Source organism: Setaria viridis, chromosome 2, assembly GCF_005286985.2.
Source record: "Setaria viridis chromosome 2, Setaria_viridis_v4.0, whole genome shotgun sequence".
Classification (NCBI taxonomy): domain Eukaryota; kingdom Viridiplantae; phylum Streptophyta; class Magnoliopsida; order Poales; family Poaceae; genus Setaria; species Setaria viridis.
The window spans coordinates 3202220-3228790 of NC_048264.2; the positions used below are offsets into that span (position 1 = coordinate 3202220).

A 26571-nucleotide genomic window follows, 5' to 3' on the forward strand; every position below is an offset into this window, starting at 1 on the left:
TTCTGATTCTGGATGATCTGTATGCTTCAGACACTGGAAAAACATGACTCCAAGCTTTTTTCTAAGAATGCTAATATGGCGACTAAGTGATGTATAGCAAATGATCTGCCATTCTTGTACATAATCAAGCATGAGAACTGAAACGGTATGCACAAAACATCAGGGCTGCAAGCAATGCAGACTTCGGATCAACCCAAGTTAATCTCAGTAGATGAGACTGTGATCCAGTACAAGGTAACCTGCCTCTACAAAAAATATGCCACGCTATTCTGACACAGCCAGCGGGCAACTCTTAGACTATAGATAATGCTGCTCTTTCTTAACTCTGAAGAGTAAGCACGAGTCTGACTAGGATAGTTCTTGGAAGTCTTAACATTTCTAACTACAGGCATTACTAGTTGGAGTCCAAGTACAGAGTCACCTTCTTCACCGACGTGAACGAAGTTTGCAGCCTCCAGTCTTTCTGCTTCCTGTTCAATGGCCTTCCTTTCCCCGCTTCCGCTCTGTTCTCCTTGACATCTGCCAGCTTCCAGATGCAGTGCTCAGCCTGAGTGTCAACCAACTCGAGCAAGAAGATGCCATCCTTCAGAAGGTTCTGCTTTGAGACAAGGTCGTTGTCGCCTTCAGCAAGGTATTGCACCCTCATAGCCATGTCCTTGAAGCGATCCAAATCCCCAGGCACCTTCAGAAGCCTCTCTGCACCTGGTGACGATACCTGCAGTGTCCAAAGCAATTAGTACTTTTCTGTAAGGGTGAACTGCAAGTGCATTCATTGGGTTACAAATTCAATCAGGTAGCTTGCCTCAAGTGCCAGGTCCAGGGGTATTTCGCCTCTTTCAATTATCTCATCCAATTTCTGCTTGTAGAGCCTATTGAAACTCTCTATTTCCTCAATATCAGGGCACCCATATCTGTTAACATTCCCATAACAAAAGGAAAAGAATATCATGATAAGGATAGATGATAAAGACAATCTGGTGCCATCCACAGACGAAAAAAATATTCTAGGGCTATCCACATCTACTCAATGCAATCTTTAAGAGTAACATAATGCAGCAATCGCATGACACACAGTAACAAATGAACACAGATGCAATCACACTACCAGCCAACAACAGACAGATTTAAGTATGCACAACATGCTATAATAGCAAGCTGCTGACACCTAACATGATTATGGTATCTGCCACAGCAACACTAAATGCCATGATGTATGAGAGGACAATAAAGCTGAAGGCATCAAATTGGGCACTGATGAATTATCAGAGAACAACCCAACCTGTGAGTTGAGACAAAGGATATAACTTTTGCCTTTGCCAACTGCAAATATGCAATGGGTCACAGTGAACCCACTCACAGAAACTCTAAATTGCCTATGCACAAACTTCAATTTTTGGAGAACTAACAGTGAGTTGTAACTAAGGATATGAATTTTGTTTCAGCCAGCTGCATTGGGCCTCTCTGAACCCATTTGTGCAATCTTCTGAACCGTCCATGGGCAAGCACAGCAATACAATGAGTGTAAACGAGACCAAGAAATGAAGAAACGCCTGCAGTAGAACAACAGCTAATAGGAAAACTTCACTGAACACTGACATGTTGGTGAGCTTGTCGAGGCGCACGTAGACGTATCCCTTGGGCGACAACTTGAATGCGAACATGGCGACGTCATCCCCGAAGTGGCCGGCGAGGACCTCCTGGGCCGCCGCGAGGGCGCGCTCCCCCCACTTGACGTCCCGCAGCGCGACGCCGCCGCCGTCCCCGCCGTCGCCGATCTGGGCAACAAAGTCGACGCACGGTCAGAGCCGCGCTCCGCAACCCGCTGCAACCGCGCGTGGCTGCACGTACGCACCTCGGGCTCGTACCCGTCGTCCTCGCTGTCCTCCCACTCCACCGCCCACTCCTCGTCGTCCTCCGAGCCCGCCTCGCGCCCGCGGACCCCGCCCCGGGCGGCCTCGCTCGCCAGGGCGCGCGACTGGGATGGGAAGAGGTGGTGGGTGCGGGAGGCGGGTGCGGAGGGAGAGGGGGCGGCGCCGCGGGGGAGGCTGGAGAAGGAGGCGCCGCGGGGGCATTTCGTCGAGCACCTGGCGAGCAGCGCGCGGAGCGCCTGGGCGCGGGCGGCCGCCATGCTGCCTCTCCCTCCCTCCTCCTGGTCTGGTGCGGTGTGGGCCTGTGGGCTCGTGTGGTCGTGCTTGGCTTTTTGCGCACGCACGGGTGCGTGCGTCATCACCGTCAGATGGGCTGGGCTGGGCTGGTGGGGTGCTTCAGAAAAATATAGATTTAGGCCCATAACTGGTTAGCCGTATTTATTTTTCGCGAAAAATATATTGTTTTTCGCGAGGGACTAGTCCTTAATAATCGTGTTGCTTGCCGATTTCACCTCTTGGCATTTGGTAACCACTGCATTTCTTACAGTATATCCTGCTCAACTATAAAGTTTTTATAGACAGTCGATCACTTGTTTAACAGATTTTCCGGTAGTCATCGGAAACTACTAGGATTCGTCCCTCTGCTTTTTGAACCCGTGGTGTGCGTGCGTCGGTGCGTGACGACTGACGACGACGACGGGCCTGTTCGCTTCAGCTTATAAGTCGGCTGAAAAGTTGAAACAGCTGATTTGTTGTGAGAGGAAAACACTGTTTGGTGGCTGATAAGCCGGCTGAATAAGCTGAAGCGAACAGGCCGGACCACTCCGGGGCATAAGGAGAGCCATCCATCCGAAATTAAGTTGCGACGGTGATTATTGCAGCTGTAGTCAGCCGGCCGATAACGATAGCTACCGATGAATAATATCTCCATCCCCTGGTCCTGTCCTGGCATCATCCTGCAGATTGGCCCACAGGTTGTCCTACACGTCTTGGCTCTTGAAAAGGCGGAGAGCTTGACCAAGGGAACGGGGGGCCAGTCTGCGTATTCGAGTATCCTACAGCAGCGTACTCTGGAAAAATACTTAGCCTTCTTTGATTGAAATACCGTATATTTCATAGGAATTACATGTTGGTCAGAGATCCCATATATTTTGACATCCTACTAGTTAATTAACAATATTATGTATTTTAAATTAGAGGAGTAGTGTATTTTTCAAGGGGAGGTAAACAGTATCATTGCCCTGAGTAGTACTTGGTCCAGCAGTAAGCATTTTTTTTATAAAAAAAAATGAGTAATTGGGCACTTGCATGCTGCATCCATCTCGCTAGCAGCTAGCAGGATTCACTTTGTAAAGTTATCTCGGAGACCGAGGGGGTCGCACGCAGCAAGCCCCTTGAGCCCGTCCAGGAGGCACGGATATCCTGCCACCACTTGGTTGCAGCTTGCACCAGCGATCTTTAAATTTTAATTCCCACGACGCCGGCCAACTCGATCGCTGCGACGAGATGGTGCAAATCAAAGCAAATCGCAAATCCTCGCTGATTCGGTCGGCCACCGAAGCTGATCGATCATGCAACAAGTTGCTAGTGGCGCTTGCAAGTGTGTCTCGTGCTCACGTGTATGCTGGACCTAGAAGAGCGTGCTGTGTGCCGTGCACGCGCTGCCACTCGTATGCACATGTATAAATGCATTCTAAGCTTAAAATCCTAGATTCACATGGAGTAATGAGTAGCAAAAACGCGACGCTTGTTGAATTAGATCGCGTATTCTGCAATATGGAAGGTCATGATCTTTTTGCGTCGCATGTCTTACATGCCCTCTCGACGTCTCACTCAGATCACTGCCCCCTACTTCTGTCTAATCAAAACGACCCGAGACGTCCACGCGCTTTCCGATTCAAGGATTTCTGGACGAAACTTCCTCGCTTCAAGGAGATCGTAGCCGAAGCATGGAACAAACCTTGCAATCATCCTAAGCATTTCCATCGCCTTTTTTACAAACTGATGCACATCGCCGGCGAACTGAAAGCCTGGAGCCAAAACTTCTACCCAAATGCCAAGATGCAACTTCTCATGGCATCTGACGTAATCCTCAGACTCGGCATGGCATAGGAGCACAGAGCCCTCACCATAGGGGAAATCACACTATGCCAAAAACTAAAGCGGCGAATCCTAGGCCTTGCGATCGTCGAAAGGGCAAGGAAGAAACAAGCCTCGCGCATAAAGAACCTCAAACTGGGAGATGCTAATACTAAATATTTTCATAGGAAAATAAATGGCTCAAGAAAAAAGAACTACATTCAGAAGATTAAGCAAGCCACACGCTGGGCTTTCAACCACGACGACAAAGCAAAACTAATACAAGGTCACTTTGTGAAAATGATGGGCCACCCTGGCGGCAGAATACAAGACATCAACTGGGAGTGCCTAAATTTACCCAGGCTGGACCTACACAGTCTTGACGATTCCTTCTCCGAAACGGAGATCAAGCATGCAATCGATGAATTACCTTCCGACAAGGCGCCTAGCCTAGATGGGTTCACATGTGTCTTCTTTAAGACATGCTGGGACATAATAACGGCCAATCTCATTGAGGCAGCAAACGGCTTCCACAATCTTCACTGCATGAGTCTTCCGTTAATTAATACGGCCAATATCGTGCTCATACCAAAAAAGGAAGAGGCTAAAGCAATGTCTGATTTTAGGCCTATAAGCCTGATCCACTCCTTCGTTAAGATAATTACCAAGATCCTTGCCATGCGTCTAGTGGCCTATATGAAAGCCATCATATCGCAATCACAATCGGATTTCATCAAAAAAAGAAGCATCCACGATAATTTCTTGACAGTCCGCAATATGGCGCGACGATTTCACCGCCTCAAAATACCGACACTCTTCCTCAAACTCGATATCGCAAAAGCTTTCGACTCGGTACGATGGGATTATCTTCCCTCCCTACTTGAGCGACTAGGTCCCCCCCCCCATGGCGCGACTAGATGGCATCTCTGTTTTACACATCGTCGTCAAGGGTCCTCCTCAATGGGATCCCAAACAACTCCATCAAGCACCAGCGAGGATTACGGCAGGGCAACCCACTGTCACCACTTTTGTTCGTCATAGCGATTGAGCTGCTTCGTGCCCTCCTAGAAATTGACACAGAGTGAGGTTTCCTTACCAGACTCAGAGGGAAATGCCTAAATCTGCGAACCTCCATGTATGCCGACGACACAGCCATATTTCTAAATCCGACCAATGATGATATAAGTGCGCTTGCTGACTTGCTGACCAGGTTTGGAGAGACGTCGGGTTTGAGAACAAACTTTGAAAAATTGAATGTGGTGCCTATAAGCTGTAAAGATCTTAACCTGGAGGCTGTTATTGGAGATATCCCGGTGACAAGAGCAATATTCCTGATTAGATATTTAGGGCTGCCATTTACGATGACGCGGTTGAAAAGAGTAGACTTCTAGTATGTTGTCGATAAGGCGATTAGCAAGCTCACCTCGTGGAACGCGAGGAATATGACCATGGCGGCACGTCTAGCACTCACTAAATCAGTGCTAACCTTGCAAGCGATATACCTCCTCTCATCACTAGACGCTCCCTAAGAAGTGATGAAGGATATTGACCACAAACGGAAGAAATTTTTCTGGACCGGAGCTGCAGAAATCATAGGCGGAAAATGCAAAGTTAACTGGGTGTGATCCGCAAGACCAACTAGGCTCGGGGGTGTGGGGATCCTAAACCTCACAAAGTTCGCATGAGGATTGAGGCTAAGATGGTTATGGCAAGAGTGGAAAGCGAAGCATACACTTTGGGTGGGATCCGAAGTTCCATGTAATAATATGGATAAAAAGCTATTTGCCGCATGTACCACTATCAATATAGGCAATGGAACGAGAACTTCTTTTTGGAATAGTGGATGGGCACAGGGACAACGACCAAGAGATGTAGCTCCACATATTTATTCCATCTCCAGGAAAAAGAATAGATGTATGCGGGAAGCACTATATAACAGGAACTGGATTAAGGACATCAACCTTCGGCACCGAGACTTCGCCACGCAACACTTCCGGGAGTATGTCCTTCTATGGAAAATTGTACAGCAAGTGGAACTTCGGCCAGGGGTGGTAGATGACATCAAATGGAAACTAAGCGCAGATGAAATTTACTCAGCCAAATCCGCATACAACGCACAGTTCATTGGCTCTACGTACACCAACTTCGACGCATTGAAATGGAAAGTTTGGGCTCCTATAAGCTGTAAGATCTTCTCCTGGCTTGCGATCCAAAATAGGTTATGGATGGCGGATAGACTGCGCAAAAGGGGTGGCCTAATCAACTTAACTACCCATTATGCCGTAATACACAAGAGTCGGCAATGCACCTCTTCACTCAATGTAGGGTGACACGTAGGCTGTGGGACATGGTGGCGAATTGGATATCCTGTATGGCGATCCAGCCGATGCTATGGGAACAAGTGGATACTTTGCATCAGTGGTGGTCGGCGAGGGCAACAATGCATTTCTCCTCAAGGAAAGGCATGTGTTCCGTGATCATGCTCGTCTCATGGACTGTATGGAACGAGAGAAACTCGAGAATTTTCAAGCGGAAGGAATCGACAATAACATGATTTTCGAAAAGATTAAAGACGAGGCTGCGATGTGGACTACGGTCGGGGCAAATCAACTTCCCGTTTTGCTCGCCTGCTGTTAATACTTTCCATACAAAGGACTGTAATTAGTTTTTTCTTTCCTCTTTGCACTGTTTGATGCTTTGTATTTGTCCAGTCTGGACCCTCTTCTTTTTAATATAATCGGCAGCTCTCCTGGTTCGTTTCGAAAAAAAAACTTAAAAAACTGAACACATCTTCTGAAAGATAGTATTGACTTTTCAGGAAAAAAAGTCATGAGCTGTGGTTTTTTCAAGAAAAGTGCAAAAGCCGCAACTCAAACAAATAGGTCCTAGAGCTGGTTGCAGTGGTGGTTGTGCTTTCTAGTCTATCCCACCTTTCATTGAACTGTGTCTAATGATCATCAATCGGAAGACATTTTTATTTTCTTTAGACAAGAAAAATAATGTAACATACATTACCTTTAATTTTCTTTTCTCTGCTGCTCTGCGATACGAGCATGCATGCACGGCAAGGCATGGGTTGGTTTGCGTGGTGGTTGGCATGGGATCGCCGTTTCCCTTACGGTTCACGTGGATCCCAAGGATCCCGCCGCGATCTGCTGGCCGGCCGGCGCGGCGGCACGGTGCATGATTCCCCGGCCGCTCCGGCGCCGCTATATACTGCCTGTACGTCTGTCTCTGTTCCTCTAGCAAGTTGAATTTCGTGCTAGAAGATTGACAGAATGAACCTCGTCAATCCCAAAAGAATTATTCTTGTTATTTGTTGATTTTTTTCAAAAAATTACTCCCTCCATCTCAAACTATTATTTGTTTTAGCTTTTCTAAGTATAATCATATTTACATACATAACAAAAAGTAATGTATCTAGAAATACTAGAAGGAATTGCAATTTTTGGGATAGAGGGAGCATACGAATTGTAATTTTTGGGACGAAGGGAGCATACGACAAGGACCACGGATGGGGATTAGGAGAGATGAGCGGTAGAGTCCAAGCCCAGCGAGTACGTAGGAATCCCACTACCAGCCAAGACAATGTTTGGTTCTCGAACTAAGTAAAATTTCCTATGCATGATATAATTAAGGGGCTCGATCCTATTGGAATATTCGCTCGCTCACATCACGGTGCTAGCGACCTCTCTGTTAGTCTAGTGCATATATTCTTTTCTTTTCTTTTCTTTTCTTTTGGTTTTGCCTCACTTAATTCACACTGCAGGTCGATTTGGATGGTGCAGGAACCCGACCTGAGCATGCATTGCCGGTTACTCAAAGCAGGCGCCGGCTTTCGTTCGTGGATTAGTGGTCCTCGTTGCACAACGTTCCTTTCTCAACCGTAACTCTCTCTATTTGCGTGCTGAATGCTAGCTGACGTTGAAACACAAGCCTTGACTTCCCTTGCATTTGGATGCATCGTGCGATATCATCTCAGGCCATCTGCTGGCTGCTAGCTAACGGTAATAACGACATTTTCCATTTCAGGCCAGCTGGTTAAACCAGCCAAACTAGCTAGAGCAACAATAATATTTAATCCACGCGATCGAATGCATGCAGCTACCAGCTTACCTTTTTTTTTTTGCTACCTGATTTGCAACGAATTAAACGAACATGCATGATCCAACACTTTTGAGTTACTTGTACTCCGGTTTTACAACCAGATGCATGCACATCCACGCCCATGCTCTACAAATAATGCACGGGATACATGCATATGCATGCATACAATGATACACACATGCCACCAAAGAGGCAAACTCAGACGACTACTCCCAACAGGCAGTATCACAGCATTATACCCGAGGCTTATCGAGGTTCTGAGAGGGGAGCTGATCTTCTCCTTCATCTTCCTCTTTCCTCCCTTTCTCTTCTTCCTCCTCCTCCTTTTTCTTCTTCATCTGTGGTTAAAATTCGGTAGGAGGCTCCAGCCCCCCCCCCCCCCCACCCCCACCCCACCCGCACCACACGCGCTGAATCCGCCCTGCGCTATACCAAAAATGCCACGTCAGATTGAGTGCAATAAATATAGTTGAAGATACTACTAATTTCCATTATATCATGTCATTGTATTTAAGACAACCAAAAATAAGGTGTGCATATATATTGGTCAAACCGTGGCTCCAGTGGCGGAGGAGCATGATGCATGGATTGATGGCAGGGTGTGGCGGTGGCCGCGCCGTACCTTAATTATTTTTCGCTGCAAGTATTAGGTCTTCTCATTTTTCCTTCGCTGTGCACCGGCCGTCGTGGCGCTATCACCTACAACTCCGACTTGGAACATGGGGGGGGGGGGGGGGGGGGGGGGGGGGTGTGGTGGTTGCCCTGGAGCTCTTGGTTGGATCCACAGCGACGCAAGCGCGTAACGTTCTGTGCAGTGTGCACAGCGGCACAGGCACAATCGCACAAACCAGCGGCCATGTGCCCCGTAGGGTGCACGGTCGCACGTCACAAGGGGCCGATGATTGGGTAGTGAAGAATTAAGTGAACAAGTAACAAGGATTGAAAGCTAAAGTGGTACACATATATGTACAATTATGCAATTTTTGTATCATTAGTTCATTACATTTTATACATGTTTACATATTATTTTGTATTTAAATCGTACCATATTGATATACAATTTCGCCATACCTTAATTCTATTCCATCCTCCGCCACTGCGTGTCTCCATATGATTTTGCTTGAGCCACACACTAGTAGAAATCGTAGCATCCATGATGTTTTGGGCGTGACGTTCTAAAATTTCATCATTGAACAGACCACATCTATGACGAAAATCTAAGGTTCGTCATAGATCGTAGGCGGCAGCCCTCGGCCACTTCGGAATTATGACGAAAGTAAAACGAGCATCATAGAACAACAGCTCATATCGTCACAAAACGGTGCGCCATGGACATCTCGTATTTGTGATGACCACGATTCGTCATAGCACCTGTGAGCAACATGTAGCGGCAGGATCCAGTTATTTTGACATATTTCTACTTTTTAAAATATTTAGATAAATATAGCTACGATATTTAGCATAGCAAATAATTTATTTTTTATACTAACAAATTGTGGGTATCCAACAACGGAATTCCTAAATTGAATTCTTACCTAACAATCGAGTAATAATATGTGATGCTGTTAGTCAAAATTTTTTTTGAGCCAATACTTGAGTGACGGGAAGATTAAAATCACTCGATTTTTTTCACTACGCTGCAGAGCCAATTTGACTGAAAACATGAGGACACTCACTCGAAAAAAGGACTCCCATAAACAGATAATGGACCCGTCATCTAAATTAGAAGGTTTTTTTTTTCCAGAAGATTGGGGCCAGCATAGGGACAAGACACAAATTTAAAAAAATACACAAAAACTGAAATTAATAATATTAAACATACCTTGGACTTACAACACATTAATAATATGTACACATGTGAACACTCATGCATGCCTCCAAGTGTTTGCGTTGATGCTACTGTTCCACGCTGTTCAGTTATTAGATTAATACGTAGTTCAAATTCAGCGATGTATGTCTAGTCATTAGACTGGTACCCAGGTGGCACCACGCAGTAGACCGTACATGAAGAAGCGTCCACGTGCTATAGGGTTGTATATGGACCCGAACTATTACAAGAAGAAACAAAAGAATTTGAATTTTTCTAGAATAAAAGGCACCAACAAAATTCGTTAGCTGTCAGATTCCTGTGACCCACGGCAGAAATTGGAAGGGGAGCGGAGTTAGGAAAGCTATCTGGCCTGGGGTCCAAGTCGATCGGCCTGACCCTTCCTTTTATCCCCTTTGCCCAACTTCATAGCCAAATCTCCTATAATATTCTGGAAACTTATTTTCACATGCATGTGGGTTGGCATGTCGATAGCTTCGGGATGAGGTTGATCCTTGATGTGTTTCTAAATCTTCGCTTGATCCTCTTTTGATCCTTCTTTGTTCCTGAGCTCATCTTGCGATATCCTTATAAACTTAGCTCTTAAGTAATCTTGGAGGAGTGCTTGTCAAAAATGAGTGTCGGAGGAGGCCAGAAGACCCTTGACCGATCGGCTTGGGCTTCACTAGGCCAATCAGCCTGGGCTCTTTCTGAGCCTGCTGGCCTTCGTCTTTGACAGGTTCGTTGCCCATTCGGGGTTTTATCCAAAAATATATATTTAGGTCCAATTTCCTGCAAAAATAGAATGTCCTCCAAAATACAATGCATATGCAAAGACGAGATTATTTCATGTGCCAAGTGACGGGTTAGTATAAGAATATGTATGAAAACACCACTTAAATAGCACTAAAAGTGTGTCAATAGCGAGCGCCAACAATAGCTCAAAAGTAATTTTGCTACCTATTTTTATTTTAGAATTTTTTTATAAATATTTAATTTTGGTTGTTAAAATGGGCTTGGCCCACATGTATATATAGAATTGGATTGGCCTCTAAATTTATGGACTACATGAAAATTTCTAACATGAGCTGAGCCCATAAATAAATGGGCCTGCAGCTAGGTTGCCATGTCAGCATCCACGTTGGCAGTCACGTCACCATGATTGACCTAGTGTTGATGTGGCGATTCAATCTGTGACGGATATCTATCCTATGTGGTGATGATTTGTGACGTTTATTTCGTCACTAATTTTGGGCCTGGGTTGTGCTAGCTGGCCTATGGCCACGTGGATGATGATTTGTGAGATTTATTTTCGACACTAATTTTGGGTATGGGTTGGGCTAACAGGCCTATGGCCAAGTGGATTTGGAAGTTCTATGATGTTTTTTGGCTCGTCATAAAACGGAAAACGGTTTTACGATGAAAGTTTTTTCGTCACTGATAAAATCAGTTATGTGACGTTTTTGACCATTTCAGCATAGTAGTACAAACTTGACACTCCATTTTTGAGCAACCGAATTTCGTCATAAATTCGTGACAAAACTTCCTTTATAACGAATTTTGCTTTCACAGTGATGAAAGTCATTCGTCACCGAAGCTACGATTTCCACTAGCGACAGTATAGTATCATGTGACCTCTAATGCCTAGGATCGGAGTAGATGATATTACTCCCTCTGTTTTAGGCATGGTATGACTGGGCACGATCTTACAAATTATATTTTGACTGTTCACTTATCTTACATTATATTGTTTATGGTTATAAACTTATAATCATTGTAAAGTATATTTGATTACGAATCCAACCATATTACATTATAAAGAAATAAAAAATTGATAGTTAAATTATTAGTCAAACATTATAAAGTTTGAATCTTCTTGTGTGTGCGCTTACAAATAAAAACGGATTGAGGACCAGTTTTATCTCTCTCTCCTCCTACATGACAAACAATTAATGTGAGCGTGGCTCAGCTGGTAAGGTTTCTTGTGGTGGATCCTGCCCACCAGGGTTCGAGTCCTCGACTCACGCTGGTGCTCGTATTTTTCTGGATTTATTCTAGGATTTAACCGGCACTATTCTTTTAGTGGTAGGCGATATACCTATCAACAGCGAGGCGCCAGTGGTGACTTTGTAAATCTCGAGGATTTGTCAGCTCAGCCTTTCGAAGGTGCTCATAAGGGGTAGGGTTGAGTGCGTGTGTTCATAGGGGCGAGTGTACATGTGCGTGCATGTATGTGAGCGTCTGCGTTTGTACCGTGCGATTCGGAAAAAAAATGTGCAAGATGTTCATTGAGAGCAATTAATGTGACAAGCAATGAATATACAAAAGCAATTACTCCCTCCATACTCATAAAGGAAGTCATTTTGGACAGCGACACGGTCTCCAAAGTATTACTTTGACTCTTTATTTTTATAAAAATATTTATCAAAAAGTGATATATGTATAGTTTTATGAAAGTATTTTTCAATGGCTTTCACATTTCCAAACTCAACGACTTAAAAGTTATTCATAATTTATATTTCTAATGTTTGACCCAAATCTTGTCCAAAACGACTTCCTTTGCGAGTACAGAGGGAGTACTCGATTTTCCGGATTAACATGCAACGCACGGCAGGTCCCTAGATTTCCCGGATCTCAAACCGGCCCGTGCTCTCTCATCTTAATAGTATATTAGCACACTCAAGTTAACAATTAAGGCCCATGATTCACGGGTGCTAACATGCGCCGCGGGCGGCTGCTGCGACCATATCACTCGAGATGATGAACACACAACAAAAATAATAAGTCACTGTCAACCTCCAAGAAACGGACGGTTGACAATCCACGGGACGTTGCTGCTCCTGAGTCCTGCCCTACTACAAGTGCCTGAGCATGACGCGCGGGCCGGGCCAGCGACGCGAGCACGATCGATGTGACAGATTACATTCTCATTATCCGTGTAATATAATGTACGTTTGAGTCGCTATACCTTTGTGTGTACAGTAGCTAGAAACCGGCTACTTATTGTTGAGATCGATGCAGAGCCACACACACACAGGCATCGCATCGCATTGGCGCGAAGTCACGTCACGTTCCTGCAACTTGGACTCGTGGCTGCTTGACGCTGGCCACACGTTTAGCGTTATTAGCATGAAAAAGTTTCCATCCGGGAGACCCATGATGTCTAAAACGACTTCGTTCGTAACTTCATATGAGTCTGAGTATAGTCAAGCACGCATGTACGATCTGTGTTTATATTAACACCCACAGAAATGCAAATGCATTACATATACTTCCTCAATTTCAAATTGCAAGTCGTTTTGATTTTTCTAAATTCATACATATTATTATTATTATTATTATTATTATTATTATTATTATTATTATTATTATTATTATTATTATTATGCACCTAAACATACACTATATCTAGATGCATAATAATATCTATGACCTAAAAAAGCTAAAACTAACCACCTACAATTTGGAACAAAAGGAGTATGATATATGCATCATGTACTCAGATTATGAACTTAGCATCTGTGCAAGTATGTTGTGCGGCCCACTCTCAAGTTGCAGCACATTCATGCTTCCAATTCCAAGCATGTATATATTGTGCTCAAATTTTTAACACGCCCTTGATGGACGTGGAAGCAAAGATCACAAATGCCGTACCTGAAAAAAACCCGCACATGAGAAACAACAATGGTACATGATATTTGTCGACGAGGTTAAGCCAGCATGGGGTCAGAGACCACTACAACTGTGTGGTGTCCTTGTACTTAAGGTGTGTTTAGTTGAACCGTGGCTTTTGCAATAGTAGATGTGAGCTGTGGGCTATAGAAAAGCTATGGTTGGTTGTGGGCTGTGAGAAAGCTGAAAGCCGTTTGGTGAAACAGCTGTGGCTTTTTGGAAGCACTTATGAGCGGACCCACATGTTATTCACAGTCCACCCCGCTGAAATCCTTCCTCTCTCACTGACGAGTGAACCCCACTTGTCAGTATCTTCTTCTTCCTGTTGACACACAAATCGATAGGAGAAGGGAGGAGGGGAGCCACATGTGGCTCCGGTGGCCGCCGACGAGGCCTTCCCAGCGGCTGAGCGCCCACGGCGTCGGAGCTTGCACCCGCGGCCGGAGGAGCTCGTGTTGGAGGCGCCCGTGGCGTCTGAGCTCGCGCCCGCGGCCGAAGGAGCTCATGCCCGCGGCGTCGAAGGCACCCACGGCCAGAGAAGCTCGCGCCCGCGGTGTCAGAGCGGAGGGTCGAGCTCGCTGGCGGCGGCGGGCGGGAATAGAAGGGGTGGGTAATTTTTTCGAAGATTCCCACCTCCACAGCAGGTAAAAGTAAGGGGAAGCTCATGTGAGTTTTGTACTAAGGAAAAGTAGCTTTGGCCTAAAACATATGTGGGTTTGTCACCCCTTTAGTTGGCTTTTGACTTTTTGAGAAGCAAAAACAGGTTGGGAAGCCCAACCAAAGGAACCGTTAATTAATTATGGGACATAGAGATCTACTTCCTCCGTTCCAAATTATAAGTCATTCCAACTTTCTTGAGAGTCAAAACATTTTAAGCTTAACCAAGTTTATACAATAAAGTATTAACATTCATGATACCAAATAAGTACCATTAGTTTTTTTATTAAATATATTTTCATAGTATATCTATTTGGTGCCATAAATGTTTGTGATCCTCTTTATAATTTTGATCAAAAGAAAGTTGGAATGACTTATAATTTGGAACGGAGGGAGTACAATACAAACTCTATCCAATTCTTGACTACTCAAGTAAAATTTAACATATTTGTACGGATATTTAATTTCACGAGAAAAATTAATAATAACGTTGTATTTCTCTTGTGTGCAGTGCCATCTTTCCCTTCCCACTCCGAACTACTAGCGCGCGGGGCCATCATGTTGCTTTCTTTCGCCTTCATTTCCCTTTCTCTCGTGACAGCCGTCCTTTTCTGCTATCCACAAACCAAAGTAAATTAACCTATCCATGACTTGAGGCTTCAGGTTTCTTTTCCTCTTTTCCTCCGGCCCACTTGATTGCTTCGGTGCATCGATCAGTTGAAAAATCTGGCTGGACACTTGCATTGCATGCTGACCTAGCTATATATCCATTTAACTACATTCTGAACACTCTGAAGAGGATGTTCAAGGTTTTTTTTTCCGTTTTTGTCATGAAAGATCTTAAACCGGTGTTGCTATCAATTCCAAGTGCATTTATATATTTTTTTCTGACGACTCTTTCAAAGATTCATTCTTATCTGCTAATGCAATGAGGCGCAGATCTTGACTTCACCATATACTTAATTCTCATGTACCATTCTTACACCATATTAGTTGTTGACTACTGATGGAAATTATGCACATCATGCATGCATCATCACAAGCTTCGCTCAGGTCCCGTACGTTACGGAGGAAATTGGTCGATAGGAAGCAAAATAGTTCGGTTACCCTTAGTGACTAATAACCAATAAAAAAATCCACGTTAGTCTCAGTTCTCAAATGAATGAATTGGAGGCTTGGAGCCATAGTAAGATTTGAATAAGTATGTGAAGTGCAGTTATATTAGTCAATCATATAACCACTTAATTGGTTGCATATTATTTGAAAACATTTCATACCCATGCTTTTCTTCCTTTTGCTCTCAATGCAAGCTAGGTTGTAAAAGATTGGGTTTCTCCAAAGCTAAGGACGGAAGGAAAGGGGAGAAAACAAATGTTTAAATAGTATAAGGTCCGGCACCGTCCACGCATCCACATCACATGCACAGTTTCTCGTACTATTGCTAACTTATATAAGTAACCAGAGCTCTCCCAGTATACATACATGTAGTAGACGTTGCTTAGGTAGGAGACTTACATATATACATGATATATATATGTTGTGTGTGATGCAAGAACAAACAAAAGCAACAATATCTTTTTGTGTAACCTTTCTTTATCATGAGGTGTCGAGATTAACATAAGCAATGTCACTAGCCAACTAGTCAACTCTAGCTTGTATAGGGATGAGTGGATTCAAGGATAAAAGATTAGCAAATGGTTCAATAGTTTACATGAGATATATGTAGCAGGATAGATGGGAAGGCAAGTTGTCTCCATCCCTTTAATTTTGCTTTGTTAATTAACCTTGTGTGGTCTCAAATGTTGGCAGGGTCCATTCCTTTTTCATACAGTATTATCTAACATATGCAAGAGGGGTATATGCTATGTCTGTTGCGATTTAACTTGATGACATGGACATGTGTGTGTCTTGAATATTCAAAAGAGTGTGTGAGAGAGAAAAAAAAACATAATAAAGGGCTGGTGATAGTTGTTGTTGATCAGTAAGGTTTGCTACAAAATTTCATAATATTATACTGATCACTATTGGTACTAGATCCAATGATTGAATTGCATGGTGCCTGATATCATGAAAGATTCTTTAGATCTTCATTTTTCTAGGACTTAATTAATAAGGCTCAATAATGTATTCGCTCAACTTTCCGTAGTCTTTCATATTTCTTAGCCGAATGGCGAGGCAATTTTCTTTTACAACAGCTACCAGTGAAAGAACTATAAAAATTAAAGAACATGCACTATTTTCGGTTATGGACTTTAGTGTAGGCGGGGCAAAAGAGCTTACTTTATTTATTTGTTAGCCAAAATTTGGTACCATTATCTGAACCAAATTATTTTCCTCTCCTTATTTTTTTTACCGAAGTCGTGCGGGTGCGAGCTACTCATAGGTTAGAGACCCTTTCGCATTTCCTCGCCTTATTATTTTTACTAACACTTAATTAGTGTACATAAACATCATGTATATATCATGATGCTAACACTTTGTGTATATATAAGGCCAAACTTGTTGGCCTCACCTGGCTCTGGCTGCTACCCCAAAACATCATGTCCTTGTCGATATATCAACGAGTTATGTCATCCGAGAACTGACCTACCTTGCCACCTCACCATTTTGTTTGGCTACAAATATGCATCCAACCGAATAAATTGCATGTCGGCTCAAAAGCTAAAAACAAAATTTATTACACACATAGTACTACATGTATATTGTAAGAAAAAAAGATCATATGGAAGGATCAACTAACGCATTAATTTGCCACGGGAAATACATTTTTCTTTATCAAGATAATTTTTTTTAAAAGAACAACATGTTCTAATTAATTCGCTCCCATGATGGCGACACAAAACTCATCCTTTTTACTGGCCCGCCCTCTATCCAAGTATCCCTAAAAATACATTTAGTCACTAGGGATGTTTTGGCAATTGATGACATATTTTCAGAAACACTTTTACATGATGAGAAGAGCCCCCATGAGAAAATGAGTTTCACATCACTTTACATGTTTGGCCAACAGATCTATGCCCCAAAAGGCCAGTTTGTGGGTTTTGTGGTGCACTGTGCACCTTCCCCTACCACACCAGTTATCACCCTGCTTTTGTTGCAAAATCACCATGCTCCCACAGTCCCATGCATGCTCAATAAACTAAAGCAATCAACACACAGAACTTAGGTCCTCCACAGTGTTAGCCTCAAGTGATGCTCCAGATGCACAGTACAACTGCCGATGCCAGAGCTAAGAAAAAGAGGAGCGATGAACCTACAGTACAGGCATCGATGCCCAGTGACTAAAACAAACCAGCAGAAAATGGAGGCATCACAGATGGTGAGATCTTGTTGGAGGGGATAAACAAAGCTGCGGAGTGATACAGGTGGCGACTAGAATAGTGAGGCGAGGGCCCCACGCATGGATGGAGGGCATGTGCACAGTGCAGAGGGCAGCTCCCGCTGGCCGGCCATTGGGCGCCGATCGGACGTGCGCGCGAGCCCACCCGCGCGGGCCGCGTGGATCGCCGCCCCCCGGCTCGCACACTGCTACAAGTGTACGCACCCGGTCTATACACCCATCGCCTCCATCCTGCGTTGACCTGAGGGAGAGGATTTGGGGCTTGGAAATACTACTGCCTTGCTTGGCGGTCATGATTGACTTTATGACGGTTATAATAAGGAACTCGTTGTACTTTATCCTAAGTCAACTCGACTTTTATATGATTGAATGTAGATTTATTCAGATTTTATGGTCTTCACTCTTCGGTTTCATGACATCTCCCGTCTGCTCCAGATCTGTAGCTTGCGTTGGGCTCCTCCTTCTCCATGCTCGGTCTTCTTCAGCAAAGCCGTTTTTCTTCTTATCATTAAAATTCATATACATGCTTTTTTAGATGACATAACCATCTTAAGCTAATTTCTGTCTATATATGTTGGGTAGTCCATTTGCTTAAAAGCAACGACCTTCGTTTAAATTTTTTATTGGTAAGGTTATTGATTCAACTTTTTTCCTGAACAAGTGACAAGTCACACATTTTTGCCAAAAAAAAAATTGTGAGACCAAATTAGCCGCGATTAAACAATAAAGTTCTACTGATGAAAAGTTGCCTATGATAAATGAGGTGAGATGGGAAAGAGTAAAATAGCATAGCATTTAGCATGCATGGTTAGTGATTACGATGGCAGAGATAAGTTTCGTGATACCTTTTTAGCACAGCTTCGGCTCCAAGAATTCTTCGAGAGGGGTATTCCTAGCTTCGAAGCCGGAGCTGGGGATATATTGAGATATTTATATGAGCCCTTTTGATTTGAATTTAGACTAAAAATATATATAACCTACTTTATTTTGATTTACAAACTCTATAATTAACTTGGAGATAGGAGCTGACTTGTATCAATTGGGCTGCTTCAACTTTTCTCAACAAGTAAACAAGCCACGCTCTTTTTTTTTTGGCAAAAAATGAGAGACCAAATAAGCCGTGTATAATTATGAAAGTTTTTACCCAAGAAAAGCCACCTACATGAAATGAAGTAAGATGCCAAATACTCTCTCCGTCCCACATTATTATTCGTCTTGGCTTTTCTAGATACATAGCTTTTGCTACGTATCTAGACATACATACATCTAGATCCACATCAAAAGTTTTGTATCTAGCAAAACCAAAACGGACAGTAATTTGGGACGGAGGGAGTAGTAAATTGATGTATCATTAAACATGTGTATTTACACTGGGATGGAGGGAGTCCAGTTGTCCTAAGTCAAAAAATCCAATCGTAAAAGTAGTGAAATATTACAAAGCTACAAAAAGGTTAGGCATGCATTAGCTAGTTTAGCACGGGGCCTGGTAGAAACCAATCTTGATCACGAACCAAGACCAAAAGTGGCAAGCATTACTGTCAACACAATCAAAAGGGTGCCACCTTGACACTTTCGTGTTATCCCAAACAGTGAAAGCAACCAGCACTATGCAATCATGTTGTGGTTTTATTATACTTAATTATTCTCATAGTTTCTCCAGCACTTTTCAAACTGTTTCATCAACATCCGTGTTTAGAAAATCCAAACCTTCTACTGTATCTTCCACCTTTATCCTCCTTTTTACATTTCTATAAATTTGAACTGGCAAATTCAAATGAACAAATGAGAAAACACCCAAAAAAAAAGGAAGCATCACAGTTCAAATAAGGGCTAGTCCATAGACCCAGTCTTGTCACCCGTGACAGCAGGAGACACTGCACAGTAAGCGCAGAATCTTCCCCAAAAATACAAATAAAAAATCATGAAGAAGCCAAGACGGAAGGGAAAAAAAAAGAAAAAAAACGCAGAAGAAAAAGAGCTGAGAGAGAGCAAGCTGAAAGCTGAAGGCCTCCGCAGCTGCTCGTTCCCCTCTCTTCTTCCTCAGATAAGGAGGCCCCAGGCCCGGGAAAAAAGCTGCGATTTTTTTCCTTAATCAGTCCGAGCGCTCAGCCGCTTACCAGGAGCAGCAGGAGGTATGATTCTCGCATTGCTCGCCTCCCGCGTCCCCCCACGATTTTTGCTGTTTTTTCGAGCTCCTCTTGCAAGTTTTGTCGGGTTGGAATCGAAGGGTTGAGCCGGACGCGAGTTTTAGCAAGTCCCTTCGATTGCTGGGGAATTTCTGAGTGGATCCCGTTGGGCTACTTCGTCCTCGCCGCCGATTCGCGAGAGGAAGCAGGTCCTTGGTTTGCTCCTGGTAGATCCCGTTGGGCTGATGGATTTGGTTGGCGCTGGGCTAAAAACTGTTTTTGGTTTGCCCTTTCTATGCTCTGGTTGCTGCTGCAACTGCAACAATAATCCCCCCCTTCTCCTTTCCCCTTTGGTTTTAGTCCTATAAAAGTTGTTTTTTCTTTGGTGTGAAGGATATCGGTTTTTGTTGCTGATTGGGTTGTTTTGATCTATCGCAGGCGGACAAGCTAGGTTTAACTGCTTCCTTGGGCATAAAGATCCACTGACTATCTTGGGAAAAATCCAATCTTTTTCTGTACTGTTTTCTTCATGGGAAAACCTCCTTCGTGGGGTGCATAAACTGCGCGGTCAGAAGGAGTGCACGCCGCCTTTTCCGGAGAAGGAGACTGGGAACTACTATCAGTCTCTGCTACGATCCATGTCAAGAACCATGGCTGTTCACTTGCCATGAAGCTGCATGAACTGGAGGCACCTGAATGCTGTGGATTGTTCCTATGCAGATGATTGGATCAGTGGTGTCAGGCTTTGGGGGTTTTGATCAGATGTTGTATGATTAATAGCAGGATTGTTTGAGAGCCCAGAGTTTGCGTACAGTTTCTTTTCTGTTAACTGGTACGGTTTTCAACTGATCTGCCTGCGCAGGAAGGCATTCTCTTTTTTGCCGTGCCATGGATGTCACGGAAGTTCAGCAGGGCATGCGATCTATGGATGCCAGAGGCGGTGCGCCTAATCTTTTCCATGCCCTTGGACCAGCACTCCTGATATCTATGGGGTACATTGATCTCGGAAAGTGGGTGGCAGCAGTGGAAGCTGGTTCTCGGTTCGGATTCGACCTTGTTCTGCTGGCTCTCATTTTCAACTTCACTGCCATTGTATGCCAGTACCTTGCTGCTTGCATTGGCACTGTCACAGGGAAGAATCTTGCAGAGGTATTGGTTTACCTGTGTTGTTCCTTGGTTTTGCTGACTTCTCTTGAGATATAGTTCACTCAACATTTTTTCCATTTCACAAATCACAATGCTCATGGTGGTTTGATGTTGAATTGGACCTGAAGGAACTGAGAACATTAGAACTTAGGGACCATTTAGTAAATGCAGATTGTTGGTAAAGAAAATGGATCAGTGGACTACTATGTGAAAGAATGCTTTTTTCTCTTATGATTCAATTTTAGTTCTGGATGTTGGAGATTTTTTGGAATGATGGAAAATGAACTTAATCTTAGGGTTCTTTCTGTAGCTCACTTTAACAATGAACAACGTTTTGGAAAAACAATATCAAGCTTTCCTTGTAAATTTCCTTGCTTTGTCTAGTTTTGTAGCTTGTTCATGATATTCCTTTGAAGTTTGCTAACCTTTTCATGCTTTCACATGAAACAAAGATATGCCACCAAGAGTACAGCAAGCCAACATGTGTCTTCTTGGGTATTCAAGCTGGATTATCATTGTTGACATCAGAACTGACTATGGTATTTACACGCTTCCGAGGAGTCTCCCTTTTCTTAGATGTTTAATCTGTGAATTCCCTTCCTTTCAGGCAGTGTTACATGCATTCTACATTGACAAAAATATTTAGTTCCGAGTTTGGACATGCTATATTCTGATTTCTGTATCTGGATTCTTCAGATATTTGGGATAGCACTTGGATTCAACCTCCTCTTTGAATATGATGACCTCGTCACAGGGGTATGCTTTGCGATGGTTGTACCTAATCTGCTACCATATGCTATATCCCACCTGGTAAAATTACTACTTCAAAAAGGATACTTGCACAAAAATTGTGATATGCTGATGTGACTTTATGTTTGCTGGCTACTTACCCTTTATATCTACTCTAGGGAAAGAAGATGGCAGGGACAGTAAATGCCTGCATAGCAGGATTTGCACTTCTTTGTTATGTGCTTGGCTTATTGGTTAGCCAACCACAAATTCCTCTCACAATGAATGTAATGTTTCCCAAGCTGAGTGGTGAAAGTGCTTACTCTCTGATGGCGCTTCTTGGTGCAAACGTAATGGCACACAATTTTTACATTCATTCATCAGTTGTCCAGGTAAATTGTTTGATTAGTGCACTTGGACTTATAATTTAGTAGACAAGGGCTTGTCAGAAGTGGTTAAAACCATATAATGACATGCATGTGTTCTGGTTTGTTGTTTATAGGAGTTTGGAAACAATTAATATTCAGGCTGTTAGCAATATTACAATGATTAGACTTATTCCCATTCCAGTTTAATATTGGATACAGCTCATAAACTATATTTATTTACTTTACCAATTTCAATGAGTCGTGGGTAACACTGCAACAACAACAACAACAACATAGCCTTTCAGTCCCAAGCAAGTCGTGGGTAACACTGCATCCAAATAGAACTAGATGTGAAAAATCATGTTTCAATTGTTTGCATAATTTCATATGGTTGTTCCCTATGGGATCCATACTTTGTTCATCTACACACATTTTCCTCAACTTTTAGCAAGTTTGGTAGCTAATAGAATTTTGTGTCTTATTTTCGGCTTGGTAGCATATTACCCTACATCAAAATGGTGGCATTTGTAACTTTTCACATTATGCTTGGCGGATAATATTGACAAGCGCACTGAATGAAAGTAGCAACCGTTTGCACACCTGTGGTATTCGCTCAATTGTCTTCAGTTTCTATTTGTACTCTTAACCAAGAAACATTGCATTTGCAGGGTCAGAAAAGGTCATCTGCAGTTGGTCTTGGCGCCTTATTTCATGACCATCTTTTTTCGATCTTATTTATTTTTACTGGGATCTTTCTGGTGAATTATGTTCTAATGAACTCTGCAGCAGCTGAATCCACTAATACTCTTCTCCTCACCTTTCAAGATGTTGTGGAGCTAATGAACCAGGTTAGAATCTACAATTCCTACTTGTGTACCTGTGCTAAGTTTTGCTGAAAATCTCATTTAGAAGCAATCCTACTCTGTTATAGAACTGAACTTTTGGTTACTTTGCAGATTTTTGTAAACCCTCTGGCACCAACAATATTTTTAGTGGTTCTTCTCTTCTCCAGCCACATCATCACGTTGACATCTGTTATTGGTAGCCAAGTGATTTCGCAGCATTTGTTTGGTGTAAACATTCCACTTTCAGGGCATCATCTCATACTGAAGGGTTTTGCAATAGTTCCTACTCTGTACTGGGCAAAAGTCGCAGGTGCTGAAGGAATATACCAATTATTAATTATATGCCAGATTATTCAGGCCATGCTCCTTCCATCATCAGTCATCCCACTTTTTCGTGTTGCTTCATCAAGATCAATAATGGGTGCCCATAGAGTGTCTTTGCATCTGGAGATACTGGCTTTTCTTGCATTTCTCCTTATGCTATTTTCAAATATCATATTTGTGGCAGAAATGCTGTTTGGTGACAGTGGCTGGATGAACAATCTGAAAGGATATACTGGAAGCCCAGTGGTCCTCCCATATTCTGTTTTCATTCTAGTTGCCTGTATATCTGTTGCCTTTATGCTGTACCTGGCTGTCACACCATTAAAATCTGGAAGTAATGAAGCTGAATCGCAGGAATGGTCTGTACATTCTCAGAGAGAGCTCTTGTGTACTCAAGGAAGGGAAGAGGCTAAAGCGGACAATGTTTCATATGAAGAAGATCAGAGATCAGATGTTGATCCTTCTCCTAGAGATCTGGTGGACAACTATCCACAATCAGCCATGGAATATGCTGATACCTCTGACACTGCTGTTGAATCTGATCATGACTCTCAACAGTCTACTGCTTTTGCATCCACTATTCCTGAAACCTGCCCCTCCCCATCATTTACTCCTGAGGAGTCAAAATCTGTAGTTGCAGTCAACTGGCCAGAGCCTTTGGAGAAACTTTCTACCTCTACTGTGATAGAGGAAAGTACAGTAGAAAGTGTGGACTCTAGAAGCACGACTGAAAGGGATGTTTTAGTAGAAACAGATGTTCTCGCGGACAAGTATAAGGAAGATTTAAATGTGTTGGAGTCTGAGAAGTCTGTTGTTGGTAGCACCCCTTCTTGTGTATCTGATGATGGCCCTCCATCACTGACCTTCAGGGGGAAAGGTTCAGATGCAGGCAATGGTAACGGGAGTCTGTCGAGGTTATCTGGTTTGGGTCGTGCAGCAAGGAGGCAGCTAGCAGCCATTCTTGATGAGTTCTGGGGGCATCTCTTTGATTACCATGGTAAGCTCACTCAAGAAGCTAGCACTAAAAAGTTTGATATCTTACTTGGGCTAGACCTTAGAGCACCTAGCTCAGCTGCAAGAACGGATAAACAAGCTATTGAAATCCCCAAGAGTCCGATGGTGAGAGACACAATGCGAGGGCCAGCTTTCATGCCAAGCTCAGTGGACCTGATGTCCCCTAAGAATGAGATGTCGAACTTAGAACTTACATATGGGCTTCAGAGGGGCACAAGCATGGGATCGTCAACCTGGTCTCAGGGTATGCAGCTTCCAAATACACAACTGCAGAGCTCAAGCAACAGCCTACTCGAGCAAAGTGCAAGACTAAACTCAAATTTTGGTGCACCATCTTACTCGGACAACAATCAGTTCTACCAGCCTGCAACAATTCATGGGTATCAGCTTACTTCTTACTTGAAACAGATGAATGCCAACCGAAATCCTTACTCTAGCATGCCACTGGATCCTCAGCGGCTTCCAAAATCATCTGCGCCTGCTGCACCAACCTATGTTGATTCCATGATGCATTCTCGTAACCAGAATCTTCTTGCTTCACTGGGTGCTACTCCTTCCCAGATTGCAGCAACATCCCGCATAGGTTCAATGATGACAGAAAGATCGTATTATGATCCTTCCATTGTTGATGGGAGTGAAAGTGCTGGCTCATCTGCTTACTCAAAGAAGTATCACAGCTCACCTGATATTTCTGCAATAATTGCTGCAAGCAGAACTGCACTGTTGAACGAAGCAAAGATGGGTGGTGCCATTGGACCCCAGTCGTACCTTAGCAGGATGGCATCAGAAAGATCTCAATATGCAAACTCAATAGCCAGACCTGCAGCTCCCCTAGCGTTCGATGAACTTTCACCTCCTAAACTGCAAAGTGATATCTTCTCAGCACAGTCAAGTATGAGCCCTAGTGCTAGATCCCTTTGGGCTAAGCAACCATTTGAGCAATTGTTTGGCATGTCAAGTGCAGAGCTCAGTAAAGGCGACTTTAATCTTTCTGGCAGATCAGGTGGCATGGCCAAGGATGATTTCTCTTATAAGGAGTCTGAGATGAAGCTTCTTCAGTCCCTTAGGTTCTGCATTATGAAGCTCCTGAAGCTAGAGGGTTCAGGGGGGCTGTTTAAGCAAAGTGGTGGGCGTGATGAAGATCTAATCGATCGAGTTGCTGCAGCAGAGAGGCTATTGCTGCAAGGAACAACTGAGAATCAACTGCTTCATGGTGATCTTCAGCAACCATCTTCTGATCAGGCGGACATTCAGTATATGCGCACATTGCCCAACTGTGGAGAGGACTGCGTTTGGCGTGCTTCCCTTGTTGTTAGTTTTGGTGTCTGGTGCATCCGCCGAGTACTGGACATGTCTCAAGTGGAAAGCAGGCCTGAACTTTGGGGCAAGTATACTTATGTACTTAACCGTCTTCAGGTGAGTTTGTTTTAGTCCCAAACTAATTTAACTTTATACTCAATTTGGATGCATAACGTGTGAGCTTAATATGTAGTTCATACTAGCAATAATTCATTTTGTGATTCTTCTCTTAATTTGATGCAGGGAATCCTAGACCCTGCTTTCTCCAAGCCTCGGAGTGCCCTGACCATATGTGCTTGCCTTCAGAAAGACATCAGAGTGCTCAACGGTCCGGCACACAGTGGACTATCAGCAATGGGTCCCATTCCCATGCCTATCCGGGGCACCTTCACAACTGCAGCAGTGGTCCTGGAGATGATCAAGGATGTCGAGACAGCTGTCTCAGGCCGCAAGGGCAGGAGCGGCACGGCAGCTGGAGACGTCGCCTTCCCCAAGGGGAAGGAGAACCTGGCTTCTGTGCTCAAGCGGTACAAGCGGAGGCTTGCCAGCAAGGGACAGTAAGGCATTGGTCGACAGCGATTACAATTTTAGGGAGTTTGACCATTGTTCTCCAGGGACGTGCCATCAGCCTCCCGGAGTCCTGGATTTTTTCGTTGCACGACGTTTGCAGGGACCGGTCGCCTGATGACCAATCCCTTCCAGCAAGTTCTTTTTGGTGCTCTTTTTTTTTTGGCATGTGATGTTGTATAAGGGTAACTACGTATGTGCACAAAAGGACCCCAAATTGTACAAGGAAAGGAAATGTAGTCTGCTGATGCAGCATTGTAAAGTCCACTCTCTGCAGGTTAACCCTTTTTGGGGCCTTCAAATGTTAGTGCCCTATGTTATCACCCCTGCAGAGAGGTTGCAAATACTGAATCACTCACAAATTTGCAGCCATCAAGAAATCATTTTGTAATCTCCTACATTTTGTTCAGAATTATTCCTTTTTTTTTGCCCATTGTGCGATTCACTGTGACAATACTTCCCACGAAGTTCAGTGTTCATCTTTCTTCATTACAACTTTCATTTCTTTTCCTTCATTGCCTATGTATAATTTTTTATGATTGCAGCGCTCAACTGAATTTGTAAAAGCAGGTTACACTATGGGCTATGTTCATGCTATGAACTATTGTGATTCGTGAAGTTGA

At 43.6% G+C, this 26571-nt stretch overlaps 2 protein-coding genes across 2 annotated transcripts; one reads left to right on the plus strand and one right to left on the minus strand.

The window, feature by feature from the left end:
- Positions 1-148: 148 nt before the first annotated feature.
- Positions 149-2159, minus strand: LOC117843487 (uncharacterized). Its single transcript, XM_034724094.2, has 4 exons — positions 1853-2159; positions 1597-1775; positions 803-911; positions 149-715 (listed from the first exon to the last, which is right to left on the minus strand). The coding sequence occupies exons 1-4, from the start codon at positions 2126-2128 to the stop codon at positions 395-397; spliced, it is 885 nt and encodes a 294-aa protein (XP_034579985.1). The 5' UTR covers positions 2129-2159; the 3' UTR covers positions 149-394.
- A 17313-nt stretch (positions 2160-19472) lies between these two features.
- On the plus strand, positions 19473-26346 carry LOC117842565 (protein ETHYLENE-INSENSITIVE 2). Its single transcript, XM_034723038.2, has 8 exons — positions 19473-19662; positions 20095-20805; positions 21255-21341; positions 21499-21612; positions 21711-21923; positions 22568-22747; positions 22856-25498; positions 25625-26346. The coding sequence occupies exons 2-8, from the start codon at positions 20545-20547 to the stop codon at positions 25940-25942; spliced, it is 3816 nt and encodes a 1271-aa protein (XP_034578929.1). The 5' UTR covers positions 19473-19662; positions 20095-20544; the 3' UTR covers positions 25943-26346.
- The last annotated feature ends 225 nt before the right edge of the window (positions 26347-26571 follow it).